Source organism: Corvus hawaiiensis, chromosome 14, assembly GCF_020740725.1.
Source record: "Corvus hawaiiensis isolate bCorHaw1 chromosome 14, bCorHaw1.pri.cur, whole genome shotgun sequence".
In the NCBI taxonomy this organism is placed as follows: Eukaryota; Metazoa; Chordata; class Aves; order Passeriformes; family Corvidae; genus Corvus; species Corvus hawaiiensis.
The window spans coordinates 7,958,449-7,975,536 of NC_063226.1; the positions used below are offsets into that span (position 1 = coordinate 7,958,449).

The 17,088-nt window shown below is 44.1% G+C and overlaps 1 protein-coding gene across 11 annotated transcripts in view; it reads left to right on the forward strand.

The window, feature by feature from the left end:
• The window catches only part of MBNL3 (muscleblind like splicing regulator 3), a 94,653-nt gene extending 81,620 nt beyond the window's left edge, over positions 1 to 13,033 (forward strand). For 6 of the 11 annotated variants that reach the window (XM_048318972.1, XM_048318967.1, XM_048318969.1 and 3 more), the window contains 4 exons: positions 83 to 118; positions 2,225 to 2,319; positions 3,746 to 3,819; positions 5,726 to 13,033. In XM_048318972.1, coding sequence (XP_048174929.1) covers positions 83 to 118; positions 2,225 to 2,319; positions 3,746 to 3,802 — 188 coding nt within the window. In that variant the 3' untranslated portion in view covers positions 3,803 to 3,819; positions 5,726 to 13,033. The remainder of the gene's footprint in view (positions 1 to 82; positions 119 to 2,224; positions 2,320 to 3,745; positions 3,820 to 5,725) is intronic. The other 5 variants (XM_048318970.1, XR_007206798.1, XR_007206797.1 and 2 more) reach the window with 5 other exon arrangements.
• The last annotated feature ends 4,055 nt before the right edge of the window (positions 13,034 to 17,088 follow it).

The following is a 17,088-nucleotide window of genomic DNA, read 5'->3' on the forward strand; positions in this document are numbered from 1 at the left end:
TAAAGTGATATCTAACACTGAAGCTTCACTAATGAAATATCCCTTTTGTTCATCTTTCCACGCTTCCATGCATGGTGTGCAGGGTCAGTTCTGTGCATGACACCCACTGCAAGCGTTGGTAGGTTTTTCTACACAAACTTCTCAATTTTTCCTAATCTGAAAGAGATTGCAAGTTAGTATGCATCAGTGAGAACCTGGGTGGTTGAGTGGTGTGATTGTCTATCTGCTGTCTTCTTTGAGGCTTAAATGGTTGTATTCCTTTAATTTCTGTGCAGTGCAGTGTTTCATGTGACTTATAATAAGAGAATCCAAGGTGATGTGTTTCCACCCCTATTTAGTTCTGCTTCAGAGACAAGAATCTGTCACTTAAATGTCTTTACAACCTATTTAAGTCATTGTCATCTAACACAAGGAAATAGCAATGGGAGGATCCTGTTGGCTTATTTTGTTTTATTTTGTATCAAGCAACAGGCAGACTTAAGTTTGGATTTTTAGTTGTTCTTCTGAGGATATTTTAGGAGATTGGTTTAACAAAGGTGCTAAGGAGGAACACATCTGGGGTCAGCCCCCCTGCCAGAGCAGGGTGCTGCTTGTACAGTGAGAGAAGCAGGATTTGGACCATGGACTGGCTGGAGAGTCATCTCTGTAGGGCAGTGTTAGGTGTGCAGGTACAGGAGATCATAGGGAGTTACCACTGCAGATATACGTGGGATGCAGGGAGGCAGTGGGTCTGAGTATGTGCTCATTAGTGCTGCAGGGATCCACTCTGTTCAGGCTCAGCATCTGGGTCTTACTGAAACCTCTGCAGGCCTTTGAGGACCTTCCCCTCTGTCTACAGCTGCTGAGCACAGCAGGGTGGGTGAAAGCTGAACTTTCATCCTCTAGCCAAGGTTATGCAAGACTACCAGCATCCAGGTGTGTGCCTGCATTAGTCAGAGGGAGAGAAGCAGGAGCCCTGGGGAGGGTGCAAGGCTTTCCAAGAGCAGGTCTGGAAGCTCTGGCATGAATGGCTAAACACTCTGCTCTTGAGCCTGCCTATCTCTATAGAGCAGGGAGGACACATCGCTTGCATAATAAGGAGCCGAGTCCCTCAAATACAGCTCTGCCTGTAGGAAACCCCAACCCACACGTTCCAACATCTCATGGCCAGAGTGTGCACAGCCACAGCCACAGCCACACGCTCCTTCCATGCTGGGGCTGGCCGTGGCTGCTGGGGTGGAGGGGAAGGCAAGTCTGCTTCCCCACCACATGTTTGTGAGGATGGCTGGGCCTTCCTGTGGACTTCTCGGCCCCGCAAAACCCTCTCGGGTTTGGGGAATGCCCATGTGTGCACCAGAGCATCCCTTCCAGCACCGTGCTCTGTGGGACGCACAGCTTCAGGAGGCTGCCAAAGCTCTCTGCTGCCGTGTTGTTCTTTTGGATGCTCTTCCTGCAAATTGTAGCTGTTCAGATGCATTTGTGTATTTTTCCCTCTCTGTCCCATCCCCTCTTCATCCCCCCCACCCCGCAAGAGGGGAGTTTTGCCAAATCACATAGAATTAGGGTGGAAAGGAAGCATGCTGAATTTGTACAGAGAGAGCTCAGTCTGCCAGCCGCTCGTTTGCCATGCCTCCAGCTCTGTCCCATGCCGAAACATTGTCCCTGCTAGAGAGAGGCAAGAAGACCTGGTGACAGGACTGCGGCAGCTGCTGCGAAGTGCATCATGTACCTCTGGTTGCTGGCGGGGACGGGGTGGGGAGGGAAGGGGACAAGCTTTCCCAGGCGGGCGGGAGGGTGCGCTTGCCAAAATGTCCCCACCCAAAGGAACGTGCACTGGCTGTGTCTAACTCCCCACGGGTGCGAGCTGACATGGGCTTTTGCTAGCACACCCATCCTCTCCCCCCTTTGGAAATTTGGCCCTCGGAGTCTAATACATCATTGTTCTGCTTATAAATGTACTAAGTGTTGAGAATGTTTTGGTTTTTTCCTTAATTATAATTGTAATTGGCTTTTCCCCTTCTCTCTTGTTTATTTTTTTTCCCAACGCTGTCTTGCTTTGCACTGTGATTGCATGCTGCGCCCCGATGTGTCCTTCATGACGATGTCACATGGCTTGTTGCTGTGATTCCTGCCACGCCCCCAAATCCACCACATGTTGCCATGGTTACATAAAACCAACCAAACAAACAAAATGTATATACACTCCACCCTCCCGTATGTCGCTTCCATGGTTCCCTTCCGAAAGTGCCCATGATGCACGGTGCTACGCCCACCACTGTGTCTGCAGCAACAACTCCTGCCACCAGCGTCCCCTTCGCTGCAACAGCTACCGCCAATCAGGTTTGGCCCTTTCAATGGCTTTCTTTCACGTGTTCAGATCTCGAAGACCGGGCGAGGGGCTGGATCCCGTGCAGGGTCGAGCGCCATTCCGCCCTGCTTGGCGCAGGCTCGGGCTCGCAGAGGCAGCGTGTGCGTGTGTGTGCGTGCGTGTGGCCGGGGATCCAAGGGGGCTGCTCCTACCACCTGCGGGATGGGCACAAGCCCAGCCGGAGTGTAGGGATGGGCGATTGGCAGGGGTGCAGGCTTTCCTCCAAAAACACACCTCCCCCTGGTCCTCAAAAAATGGGCTTTAAGTCTCCTGAGCATACAGTCACACAAGACCTGCAGCACTTCTGCTTTCAGTCTCAAGCAGAAATATTACCCCGAGCATCCTTCCGTGTGGTATTTTGACATGTTCTCTCTGGGCTGGAAAGCGGAAGTGGTAACACAAAGTAGCCTCCCCCCACCACAAAATTGGACTCTAAAAACTACCAAAAAATCCCCAAACAACCAAAAATCAGGGGTGAGGCTGTGAAGTCTAAAGTTTTTTTTATGCCAATAGCATGTCACCCATCCCTACAGAAAGGATTCTGGATGTGCAGTACGTGCCATTATAGCACTGCCGTAAGTGTACAGGATTCCATGCATGTCTGCCGAGCTATAATTCTTTCCAAAACTTTCCTCTGAAGATACCGATTGTGATGGCTGCTTCTGCACCCGTCCTGAACTGTATATGCACAACCTGTCCTAGTGATGCTTCCTGATAATTTGGTGTGACACAACTTCTCCCAGTTAGACCAGAGACATTTCAAACAGTTTTTAAAAAAATTTTCCCCCAGTACTAATTTTAGCATTTTTATTTGTCATGCTCTCAGGTTTGGAGCTATTGCAAAGAAATTGGGATGTCACTTTATTCTGTTGGAGGCTGTTAGCCATGCTGAATGCCAGTAATATCTCTGGGGGCATCCTCTAGTCTTTTGCTGGTTGTGAGGTCATGAGGATTTCAGTAGGAGTTTTGCCTGCATAAGTCCTAGGCAGTGTTTTACTGCTCGCAGTAGGAACTGCCAGTCTTTTTCTGTGCTTTGTCATTATTTTCAGGTAGATCAGGTCTTACTCAGACTTGTATTGGTCATGAGAGGAAAGTAGAAATTCCTGTGCAGTGTTGCTCTGTGGCTGTATGAGTCCTGTTTCAGCCAGATAGTTTCAGGGCATTTCTGTAGTCTATGGAGTCAAAATCCCAGTACAATCACCAGGTACTCCACAAGGCATCAGTAGTGGTGCAGATACATTGTACCTAATGTGTAGCAAAATACAGACTTGGGAGTGGATCCTGTTTTAAGACACTGATGTACTTATTAACCTGATACTGAAGACAGAATAAACAGCCCGATCTCAAGGCAATGTTTTAATGTGTTGTGTTCTTTGTTTTTTTTTTTTTTTGCTGTAGATATCCCAGTTATCAGTAGATGAACTGAGTAGCAGCATGTTTGTTTCACAGATGTAGAAGTTCCCGATAGAACAGTAAGTTCCTTTTTGGTATTTCTCTTCACGGTGAATCAATTTGTACATGGGCACTGCATCCCCTAAACACGGGGCTGGCTCAGGGAGAGGGATGAGCCCATGGGACCCCACTGGTTTCATGCTCTGCCAATTCAACAGGAATTCAGCAGCTGCAGCATGGACACGGACCAGCCCCATGGTTTATAATGAGCACTGTTTTCTGTGTCTCAAGTACTTGTTCTGCGGTGTTCGCCACCTCCCTGTGCATTCCACCAGTCCCATGGCTCTGTTTACAGGTTGCTCTTGCTCTACACGGCTCCCAGCTGCCTGCAGATGCCTCTGGGATTTGCAGTGTTGATGGCAAAGACTGCTCTGGTAATGAGTCAGATGAAAAGGTGTAACTTCTCTTTTGCTATTAGTGATATATTTCCTTTCCTGGGGTGAGCAGAATTGGGTCAGCAGCAGCTGCTGTGCATCTGCAAGGCTGGCTTGGTCTGGGCAGAGCTCTGCTAGTCAGCTGCAGAGAGGGTCTGGCTCATGGTGGGTTGAAAACCAGAATGAATGTCATAAGCAACACAGTCTTCATCCCACCTGCAGATCCTGGACTTCCCTAAGGTGATAGTTTCCTCTGAGGGGAATGATGGAGGAATTTGTCCTTGGACTTACAGAATATTATTTCACAGGCATAGCAGCAGTGTCATTTTTCCATTGCTTTTCTTTGTGAGTTTTAGCTGATGTTCATGAGCGAAAATCCCTGGATAGTTTCAGTTCTTGACTGTGTTTTTTTACCCCAAGAGAGTAAAGAGCAATTCAGCCAATTCAACAAGAGGTCACCAGATTTTCTCAAAGCAGCCATTTAGTATATGCAGATATGCAACTCATTACTTCCTTAGGTCATATATTACAGGCAAGTACTTAAATGCTGGAAATTAATTTGGCAAGCAATTCTGTAGTGATATCTATTAGCAATCAACAGAAGCTACTTTCTCAGTGATGGTCCTTATCTCTGCTGACCTTAGTTAAGTACCATATGTATACATGACCTGCTAACTGTGGCCGTGGACCTTGTTCATCAGGGGTGACACCAAGCTTATCCACGTTAGTGAAAATGTTCAGCTTAGACTGTACTGCTGTTTCAAATGACACACAGACATGACACCTGGCATGTTAACCCATTTCCATAACGTGTAAAACAGCCTGTTCCACCCAATATGGAAATCGTTTGATTGGAAGAGCTTTATCTTGAAGTCTTTTGAGATTGTTTTCAGCATTTTTTCAGGAAACTTTCCCTGAGTGGGACTTTGGTAACTGAAACACTTGCTGCTCTGACAGATGTTTTTCTTTTCCTCCAGGGCTGAAGTAGCCCTGGTAACCAGGCTGGTTCGTCTAGCTCTGCAGGACATAAGTTGTTGGGTCCTTCAGTGGAGGATTTTCATAAGTACATCCCAGAAGAGGCAATTTGCTCACATAAGAGGGTCCCCTGAGCACAGGGTTTCTGTGTCTGTGTTTCATCTCTGGGCTCAGTTTGCCTCTGGCTCGTCACTCCTTAGGATCAGATTTAATGTGACTGTCTGAAGGAAATGAGCTAACATGAATCAGGGATTCCTTTGGCTCTCTCCTTAGTCGCCCTCTACCTGGCATCCCATCCAAAAATCAGACTATTATTTGTCCACCTCCCTCTTTCACTATTTGTCCTGTCATTGTCAAAAAAAGCCATAGGTGCAGATTTAAGAGGATGCCAAGTTGTGTTATTGGTGGTTCACCCTACATCAGAAAATTAATGGAATAAAATGTCTCTCTGCAACACACAAATGACAACCTCTTGGGCAACACAGTGAGGATGTAAAAGTATTAGAATGACTTTAAATTATAGATGTATTAACTTCTCACTATTTCTTTTTTGTTGTTTTTTTTCTTTCCCCTACAGCAGACCACGTTGAAATTCTGAACAGTAAAATTATGGAGCACCAGGACTTCTTGGTGGGAAGCTGCGCATGGCCTTTCTGTATATATTCCCCTCTTCCCTCTATTGTTCTCTATCACCTCTACAGTAAGCCTGTTGCAGCCTACATGTTAACCAAAAACTGATCAATGGGAATGTCAAAAAAAAGAAAAAAAAAAAAGCACTATAGAAACAATTAACAAACAGCGCTCTGTTATATGAGATATACAAGTAGGAAATTATAATAGACTTTTATAACACATTACTTTAACACACTTAATCATTTTATGACTACCATCCTGATAAGTGCATCTGCACAGTGGACTGTTGGTTTACTGTATACTATCGATGGATAAATGTTTGTCTTGTTTTTAAAGTGTTATCTTACTGTTTTGTTTACATCATAGACTATTGATTTGTTTTAAAGTGTACATCATTATCAAGTATACTCAATACCATTTTTTCATTATTGTTATGTCTTAAGTTTTCATATTCTGTAGGTTTTATGGGGTTTTGTTTGTTTTTTTACTAAAAATGTTATTGTGGGAAACAGGAATTATGTGCTTGAAAAACACGACACAGGAATGTTCTGCCATTTGCTGGATTTTGCTGTTAATGTCAGCTGAAGTTCTTTATGTTAAATGCTCCTTTTATCATTTAAAATTTGCCTTCAGATAGTCTCCAAATTTTTAGTACCAGTGAAATGAAAGGACAGCTGTCATTTTTAGTCCAGTTCAGGGTATTTCTTTCAATACAATGAGCTGATTCTGGAAACTTTAGGAAAAAAACCCCAAAACCACAAAAGCCCAGGCTCAGTAGGGACAGGAACAATTTGATCAGACAGGGGTAAGCATCAAGGGATTTCTGCAGCTCTCTTGTCCATTGAAGTGCATTCTCAGCTGCAAACGGCGCACAATCTCTCTCGCTGTTTTCATGGTGCAGTCAAAACAAAAAAACAAAAAAATGGTGGTGGAGTGAGACAGCTTCAGTTGGGCAGAAGCTCATTGCATTGGAGAGGAGCAGGTGCCAGCCGTTGGCTGGGGAGGGCCCGGGACCATGGCTCAGCCCAGGCTGGGTAGCACCAAGCCCTGGGGCTTGTCTCCACCATGCATGCTGAAACATTTTGGCCTGAAATCTTATATGTGTCTCTTCTTAAAATTTTGTCAGCATGCCCCATTTGTTTAATCACCATTTTCTGTAAGTGGGTGATTTTTCTTCCCCGTGATCTCTGGCCCTTTAAAGCAAACACAGCAGTAACAAAGCAGCAAAAAGCTCAGCATAAGCTTTCTGCTGTAGATAAACATTCATCTTAATGGAGTTCCTGTAGGTCAGTGGATTTATTTTGGCACCTTCTACTTGGTCAAGAGCAATGTTTGCTGCACAACAAGGGCTAGTTCTCAATACCTCCTTTTCATATGCATGAATAAAACCATTTCACCCTGTGCACCCTGGACACCCCTGCCTGTTGTTATGCTGCATTGCTGAACAATCTGGCTGCAGAAATGCATTTTGGTTGAGGATACCACCAAACCATTTGGTTGAGGATACCATCCCTGCCATAGCTCTAGAGAGTCATTGGCATTATGGGAGAGATGGATTTGCTGCTGTAAATCCACAAACTCCATACAAGGAGAAAGAGAGTCAAGCAAGAGGCCAGCTCACAGTGTCTGGAGGGGCGACCACCCCGAGCTCAGAGTGGTCCTGTAGAGTGCCAAATTCAGACAACCAGATTTTCTTCTCTTTTCCTACTTCCTTGGCCTTGGTCAGATTTTCCTTGCCCCCTCTCCTGCAGTGTGAGCACGGATAGTTTACTAGATGTGTATCTCCATGGGCCACAAGTGATGGAGTGGGACCTAGGATGCAGCCTGTGGCGCCCCAGGGCAGGTTCTGACCATCTGCCCATGGAGACTCACTCATAGCATGAACCTTTGAGGAGCCCAGCTCAAAAAGGCCTTGAGGAATCTTTTTGTTCAATTCAGCAGACTTTGAACCACATCCTGATAGAGAGGGGAAAAAAACATCCCCCCAAGACCTCCTTTATGGACCCTGAGTTTGACAGTTGCTTGTGTCCGTGGATGTTCCCCAGCTATCCACGCTCACAAGCAGCAGAGTGGCCTGAAATCAGTGACTCTGATTTGTATTGGCGACCACATACCTGTTCTTTTCACCACCGAGTTTCTGTTTCCCAAAGCCATAACATTGTTAGAGGAAAAAGTGGATTTGAGTACTTCCTGTTTGAAATTATTTGTGTATCAAAAATGGGTTTTGCACAACCTGTGCCAGTGCCTCAACAAAGAACAGAGCTGATCTTCTTAAGCCGGAAAGGATGCATTCAAGCTTGTATGGCTTTATGAGTTCAAGGAGGTTGAAATTTTTTCAGTGCTAAATGGATTTTTGTATATCTTGACACTTTGATGTAACCTCCTATTTTATTTATCGACTTAAACATCTGGCATAGATGTGCATAGAATGTAAACCTAGAATACAGCTGTTTTCATGTCACATTTAAAGCACTGAAAACAAAAGGTGTTAAAGGATTATTTTTTATTAAAGAGGTCCAGTGAGGGATGTTCAGGGTAGTTATATTAGGTGCCACAACAGTTTTTATATTGCTGGCAAATTTAGAGTTAATTTGTAAATGAGTTTAAGGAAAAAAAAGCTTGAAGCACTAAACTTCACCAAATTCAAAACAATCTTGGCAAAAATGCCATTTTGAGGTAGCACTATTTAAACCAGTTGTGCAATGACTTGCTCTAATTTTCTTTGTTCAAGAAAGAAAAGAAAAAAAACCAGTCGCCAGACTATAAATTTCCTAAATAGACTATTACAAAGTCACCAAGCTAGTTAGTGACTCTAAACAAATGTCATAAAAGCATGAATATCATCTTTTATTTGACAAGAGATGTATGTAAGTTTGTTTAAATTGATATAATTTTAGTGACATTTTTATAAGCTTCCCACTTTCCATGAACCTATATTTTTTATTTATCCAAAGTTATTTCTCTTTGTCCATTTCTCTCAGCCTTATGCAAACAATATGCAAGAAATGCTGAAACTTGGATAAAACGGGTCATGCAGAGGGAAAATGAAAGCTGAGATTGATAATTTTCATGAAAAAAGGTTGTTAGTAGTTTCAATAAAAAGTACTACTACTAAACTGTAACATAAGCAGACAATAAAAGAGGGATTTAAAATAAAATGGATTCATAAAACTATTAAGATTATTTTTGTTAAATACAGTGTTTTTAGTAATTTGGAACATGATTTCACAATCAGCCGTGTTTTTTAGTTGGAAATTTTTAGCTGATGATTTTTGACTGTGTATTTTTGCATAGCAACGTTCTAGAAGCTGTTATGTCCCCGGGCAGCCCATGCAGGCCCTCTTCCCGAGCGCTCCGATGTGCTTTTGCTCCCGGCCACCCCACTGCTCCGTGCTCGCAGCGTTCCCCAGGGTCGGCACGGCCGGGCTGGGGTGCCGCTGCTCCTCCCGCTGTGCCACTGTCCCACCGGAGCGGGGACTCGACAGAGCCAGCGCTGGAGCTGGGTGTATGTTGGTGGCACAGGTGGCTGGAGCAGGACACACGTGTGCTGGCAACATCCTCTGGCCTGGCTCGGGCTGGCACTGGCGCGGTAGGAGTAGCCCTAGGACACGCGGGTACACAACGACTGAGAAACTGGAGTCCTCGTTTTGTTTATCCCTTGTACATTTCACAGACATGAAAATTGAAAAAGGTGAAATTTATGAGGAAAATCTAATTTCCCATTCCTGTTGAATGGATTTAGTTTGATATTGACCTGATTTTACCATGTGCCTGGTGAAGGCCTTAGAGTATATACTGTATGTTAAAGACTGTAATAACTTAAAAAAAAAAAAAGTAGTTGATAGCCTAATCCAAATGTAAATAGAGCTACAACTCATTGTTAGTAGGCTACAACGCATTAATTCATGTCATATATTTTAATTTCTCTACCATTAGTTTTTAAGGTTTTCATTATTGCTTCTTTTGATATCTTTGGTAACTAATGAATTTGATTTTGAAGGAGAGTTAGAGAAAGTTTTAAATTTTTAATACATGTATTCAGCCCATTTAGTTATATTCTAAACCAACACTGAAGCATGGTAAGGTATAGAATACAGTCCGTAACTAGTTTGTATAGTTTACAGTTTAAGAACAAAATTAACTTTGTATGTAACTCCTACAATGATAGATTCATTGTTAACTAATTATATTAAGTTGTTGTTGCTATGGCAACAAAACTACAACATGGCTACCTTTGTATACATTATTTGTGAAATTTTCACATGTAAATTAAAAGTGATGTGTAACAGTATGAGCTTGTTAAAGGTACAGTTCAATACTGTCAGATAAAGATATGATTGAATATTTTTAAAATCCCAAAGTCCCATGTGAACGCTGAATTTGTGTCTTTAAGGTCACTTTTTCAGTCAAGAAGTTTACAACACATGGATTTAGAGTCAGGTTTTATAGCTTGTAGAAATTGTTGTGTGGCAAGGGTTATTCCACAGTATTTTCACTTCGGAAACACGGCAGCCTATATTTACAACATAGTAACCGGTCTTGCTTTCATTTCACATTCATTCACACGGTGGGAATTCAGAATTAATCTGTTTCAGTACTGTAGCTTTGCCTGCAATTTTCTTTTCTCCAGAAATTGAACACTCACACAATTACGTTATGATCAGGGCTAAATAATTAAGCATATAACTATTTTAATACTAATTTATATTAGCAAAAACTGTACATAAGAAAAAAAATATTGTGGAATGACCCCGTAACAGTGTTGAAGATACAAATATGCTGCAGTTAAACTGATTCAGTTAGTGTACGAATGTGTGAGACACACCTTTTTTGCACTTATGTACATAGTCCACGAAAGAAATCCTTGGAACTTATTTTGAATATAAAAAGTCTGTAATAATACAGGAAAAGTTTGTAAAAGAGATAGGTATTACTAAGGCTTTGAAAAGGAGGAGTTTTTTGCTATAAAACTTATCTGAAAGCATGATGTTGCTTTGCTGTTGTAAAAGCTTTGTAGTTTGCCATAGCTTATTATACAGCAGACTGATAACAGGTCAGCTCCAACCTGCAGCACAGAGAATGGGAAACGGTGCGGAATGAATTAGTAAGGTCACTAGCAAAGATTCAAATTACTTTTTTTAATCAGCCTACATTTTCAAACACACCCCAGATCATGTTTCTGATAGGTTATGTTCTCAGTGAATCATATTAGGACTGGTAGGTCCATGGCAGCACACACGCATTTTTCCTAGCACCTAATCCTATATTTTCTCTGGAAGTGTTTGTCTGTCGGAGGTGACTGTCATTGTGGCAAGTGTTTTAAATCCCAGAGCGAATTTGAAATGTCACAACTACCTGATTTTTTCTTTTTAACCTTTTGGGGCAAGGTAACAAAATGGAAGGACCTGGTGAGCCGTAGATGGACAGGGATGGGTTGGGATTGTCTGGGACCAGTTCTTTCTGCTGTGTGACAGCCGTGGTGCTCATTTGAGAGGCACATGGTAGTGCTGCAGGTGGTGCTGGGGCAGGGAGGTGAAGGCTCGTAGCAGTGTGGCCAGCTGGGTGCTCCAGGCTGGGACTAACAAGCCCCTTTGAGTTGCCACCACAGAAGAGCAAAGCTGTGGCCCCTCAGTGAGCAGCCTCTTGTTCCTGTTTGTGTTGGTACCGCTGGGGCTCTGCAGTGCTGGGGGATTTTGGAGCAGCTGAAGCGCCTGTGTTGACCCATTTATTTTTGATTGGAACAAGTTTCAGTTTTTGTTGGATTTTTTTTTTAAGTACTTTTTCTTTTTTCCCCCCAAACCCAAGCCCTTGCTTTGCTTCAGAGAAGTAGCTGGTTTTGATGTGAGTCTGGTCCTGACTCCAGCAGTGAGTCAAGTCCCCCAGAGCAGAACTGGTGGGAGGTGGCACCCAATGTCACTGTCGCCCTTTCCTGGCTGCCCCAGGGTTGGGGGCTGAGCTGTTGCTGCCCAGTCCAAGACCAGCTCCTTGGCCAGCATTCCCGACTCCTGGCGATGCCGGTGTGTGCTCAGCCAGCCCACTCTGCACCCTGGGGCTGTGCAAATGGTGGTTTGCTGAATTGGAGTAGCCCCAGGGTCTTTAAAATGAGGAAAAATCAGATGTTGCTTCTCTCCGTGGTGTTATATAATAACCTAGATTTTAATACAAAATAATCAGCTAGTTCAAGCCACCACACGATTAAGGCTTCCTTTTGCCATAGTCAATTGCTATAATCAAGCTCTTTCTCATTTCTAGGATTATGAGAGAAAAATATTTTGCACTATGTGAAATGAATCATAGCTGGTCAAACTTCATTGGAGTATGAGCATGATCATGACAACACTGCTAGAATCTTTGCTAGTGATCTTTACTGACATCCTCTATCATCAAAAATAACTCTATATGCCTCTCAAAGGAGATATTTAAACATACAAAATAACACAACTGTTAAATAAAATGAAGTTATTTTTCCAAACACACAACAGAGAGAATTACCTGACACCGAATTACAAGGTTCCAGTTCTTTATTACTGTACACAGATGCTATTTGATAGTGGTGGAAGCCAAATGATTTTGTTGCCATGGCTTTTGTATCCTAGCAGATGAGGGGATGATAAGACCATTCTTAGATTGGATTATGGGTTTTTTTTTTCTTTCCAATTAGCTTTGTTTTAATTTTTTTTTTTTAGATCATGAAAATGAACTGACTCCTCACCCTTTATTACATCACCTGACAACAGATCACTTTTTTTTTTTATAAATAGAGAATTGTATTTTAGGCAATCACTAAAATCAAAGAAAGAATGTTCTCCTAAATTGTCAATTTTAAATTTAAATATATAAAAACATTTATACTGTACTGTGTAAAGTAGATCTTTGAAGCACATTCTTCTTTTCATAGGCATTTCTGGTAAAACAAAATAAGGGAAACATTAGTTATCAATTTAATGGTATAGTTTAGAAAATGTATACAAACAACTACACTTAGCCCTGTGGAATTGTAAGAAATTAAAATATCATTGGATCCAGACTGGCGTAGGTTAATGCAGTATTTCAGTTCCATAACAGGATAGTTCATTCCCTCAACTGCTACCAACAGGGTGTACGCTTTGAATTTATTTTTCTTTTTGCCACATTATATTGCTATAGTGCTTGTACGTGCTTTAGAAATGTGCATAATGCTACTCATTTTAGTATGTTACTTCTATATTGTTATTGTTTATTTTTTGATCTTTTAATAAAGTGTATAAAATTCTTGGTTATGTTTTTTATGGATCCATATCTACACATTAATAGGAGTTTACTTTAAAAACTTTTCCAGTTCCAGTTTATTAGTTCCAAACTTCAAAGATTATGATGTAAAAATAATAACTAATGAATTTGAATCAATGTTATATCTGAAGTGTAGATCAACAGAATAAATTTCTTTCCAGAAAATACCTTCAGTATTTTGAATTCTATGTAGCCAGTGCCTCCTTTTTACTGGATGCATTTGGCCTATCATATTAAAGTTACTAACACAAGACAGACATTTGTATTTTAGAAAAATAAAAAGTAAAACTTTCCAGATGCTGCCTTTTGATTTCTCTCATGCCTTAGACTTAGGGACGTGAGTAACTGCCCTTGTGAAGTCCGAGTGTCAGTCCAGCCTTGGCACACTTTGGGGACACGTGATGTGGTCTGCTTGGCTTGTTATTTTCTATGCTTCCTTTCTGATCCTGTCTGTGATGTGATTAGAGAGGAGATCAGAGCTGTGCATTTGAAGATAACCATGAAGAATAAATCAACTCCCATTCAAAGGCCTGCAGCTTTTGTAGCACAGTGATGTGTGTATTAATTTTTCTCTCTCAGCATTCAGGCTCACATCTCTGGCTGGCACAACCTGGGGCTGCCTCTCACCATGGTCTGGAGCCACCCTGGCTGAGCTGGGTCTAGGCTGCTGCAAGAGAAAATTGCTTCTTGATGAGCTTGCGTAACTGAAACGCTGTAACACTGTGTAGATTTAGATGTAAGAAAAACGCTCAGTAGCGTGGCCACCTTGGTCACCACCTTTTTACCAATAGCATTGTGTCAAAGGGGCTTTTACCCTTAAACTGGCTGGAGGTTGCTCCATCAAGGCTTAAAGCTGGAGGCTTAAACCCTCCAAGCCAGGGCACGTGGCTGTCCTAGGCCACAGCGTCACTCAGCTCGTGGGTGGCAGAGGACGATGCCGGGAACCCCAAGGATGTGAGTAACTGCCCTTGTGAAGTCCAAGTGTCAGTCACAGCCTTGGCACAGCCTTGGCACCCAGGTGGCTGTGACAGGACACCAGCATCACAGGTGAGCCTGGATGGTGCAGCCTGAGGAGTCTGGTGCCAGCACAAGGGAGTCCCCTCACAGCAGGGGAGGGATCCTTGGCTGTTTCCCAAAAGGGTTTTAAGAATCTGACTCTTATGACGTGGGGGAGGGATTAGGAGTTTGAGAATGTGTTTCAGGGGATGTGGGTGCAGTAGAGCTGCTCGGAGCAGGAGCCATGGCAAGGAGGCACTGCCAGAGGAGGCTGGGCAGACACCGCTCCTCATCCCCAGTAGGACAAGCTGCTGACTTTGAGAACAGGCAGACCGAGCCCAGGACAAATTATGTAACTGCTGCTTTTTCATCAGTCTATTCCCCTGACTTCTCCTTGCAGGTTAATTGACTCTCTTTGTGTGTCAAGGCCACTTAGAGCTTTCTTCTATAAATGACTCCTGCCTCATCTGATGGCACAGTTAAATGTCTGAATTGTTTCTAAGATCAAAAAAAAAGTGGAACTGAAACTTTTCTAAGCAGTTGATGTGGAAGCATGGGATCCTTCCTAAATGGTTACTCGTAACTTTTATTGCTAGCTTTGGTCTGGCTTGCTTTCACTGCAGGATGGAGACAGGAGCTTTCAAGTGATGCTTTCCTTGGAGATGTGGGAAGGGCTGGGCCTTGGCTGCTTGGAGACACCAGCTCTGCTCAGAATCCTCCCCTGTGGAGGAGGTTGGGGGTAGGAGTCCCACACTAGCACCAAAAATTGAGGGTAGTCCATCAACAAGAGACTTTGTGTTTCAAGGCCAAACAGCATCTTTGGGCCAGGGATGTGGGATTTTACCTGGGGCCCTTTTGCAGAAGTTATAGGAGGAGCTGCTGCAAACTACTTTATAGATGGAGTTGGATTAAAGGATCTGAGCAAAATTATTCATGATGCTGTATTTACTGCATGTGTCATTTTGAAGTCTTACAGCACCTGGCCTATCTATCTTCTTTTTCATTGGGGCTTGTCTGTGCAGGAAAGTCAAGTTTAATACAAAAATCTCTATTTAGCTCTTTGGTTCAGTGGGAAACATGGGAAAAATTCCATTTTTCAAGACTTGCTCCATATTCAGATGGTCCAAAGCCAGTTTTTATTCAATGTGGACTTAGTGCTGGATAAATAGATGAATTTGGTCTATTTATTATGAGAAATAAGAGAATGGAGAAATGTTTGGCTAATCCCCAATGAGTTGTGGATCTAAAATATCCTCTCCAACACAAGTAGCCCTTAACTCTCTCCAAGAGGGGTCATGTCAGAGTGCAGGGCAGTGTGAAACAGCCTGTACCTTCACTTGTGCCCTGAGCTGTTACTGCAGATGATGGACTCAGGTGCCTCCTCCAGCTCAGGTGAGACCTGCCTCGAGTACATCTCTGAGATGGCAGTACATGCCAACAAAGGATCCCTGTGAGTGGGCTGGGAGGCCTCTGCAGTGTCTGTGGGCAGGGAGACAGAAAAAGCCACTGCCTGAAGGCCATGGGGACGGGCTTGAAGGAGCAGCCACCCAGCAAGCCAGCTCTGATGAGGTCCCAGCAAGGCTTGGCTCAGTTGGAAAATATTTACTTTGCTCTTCCCTCCTCATTTTGCCTTTTTCAGGGTGGCTCTGCCAGTCTGTGTAGCAGGCATGTGCCCTGGCATCTGCCTCACTGTTCCCACTGCCCTTCCCTTGGATCCAAAAGTGTAAATACAGCCCTGAGGGGATGGCACTGTGACACCTCACCACCTGCCTCTGGAGGATCCCTGCAGCCAGGCAGGAGGCCCTGGTATGGTGCTGCTGCACCATTTCTCTCTTCACAGCTGCAGCTGGGTTCCACAGAGGTATTTCTGCTTTGCTCCATAGTTCATGTAAATTATTTGCTCATAAATATTATCAGAGCCTTCCCAAGGGAGCTGCTGCCTCCCACCCTACGCAGCCACCGTGTGCTCGAAGCCTGTGTCTGTAATCGATGCAGCTTCAGCTTTAATGTTTCACAGCACCAACATTCAGCCCATCTCCATGGCAGTGCTTCTGCTGCAGCTCTTGCATGTCCTGTGCTCCCCATGGCCATGAGAGCTTTGCAGCCGTGTCCCCACCTGCCCCACAGCCCTGTCAGCCCTCAGTTTTGCCCCCACACCTGCAGCACAATGGCACCTGAATGTCTGGCAGGGCTCCCACTGGTGAACAGCTTCTGGCAATCACATCAAGGGGCGCTGGGGGTGTTTTGGGCTGCATGTATCTGCACCAAAGCAAAGGTGTTTGTGCTTTGTAAAGCTTCTGGAAAACTCTTGTTGAAGAAAACTGTTTTGCTTTCCCCCACAGAAGCCTGAATCAAAGCCATCAGTCATTTGCCCTGTGGGGTGAGCTTGCCCGAGGGTCACACTGCCACGCTGGTAAGGAGACACAGGATATTCCCATCGCTGTTCTCAGAGCTGTGTGTGGCTGTGCCAAGGCAGGGGAAATACAAAGGTAAGACCATGTATTCTCTGGGGTAGAGAGTGCTGGTGGCCACCCACACCCCATGATGTTAGGGTGTGCAGGAGCAGCAGGTGCTGGCTCAGCAGCTCCCCTGCCCAGAGCATCCCTTGTGCTTTGGAAGCTGAATGTGCCAAGTCCCACTGCCCTGGCCTTGTCATGACTTGCAGTGAGGTTTGGGACAGGCAGAGGCCCAGCAGTCCTGGCAGCAGGAGGATGGGTGACACACGGGTTACACACTATGATGCTACTTGTGCTATTGCATGAATCAAGGGGATTTTGGTGAGGGTAATGAGGGCAACTTGGGGCTCTGAGCTGGGGAGGATGAGGCCTTGGAAGACTTTAATTTCCTATATTGCACAGTTTGAGGGTGGTGGCTGTGGCCACATTTGGACCAGTGGGGTCAGACTGAGGGTAGCACATGCTGAGGAGGGAGGTGGGCTGCAGTTCCCCCCACCAGGCTCTCACCCCTCTGCCAGCTCTGCTCAATTATGGGAAATCCTTTAAGCTTTTGCATTAGTGCTGTATTTAGGTCTGCACTGTATTA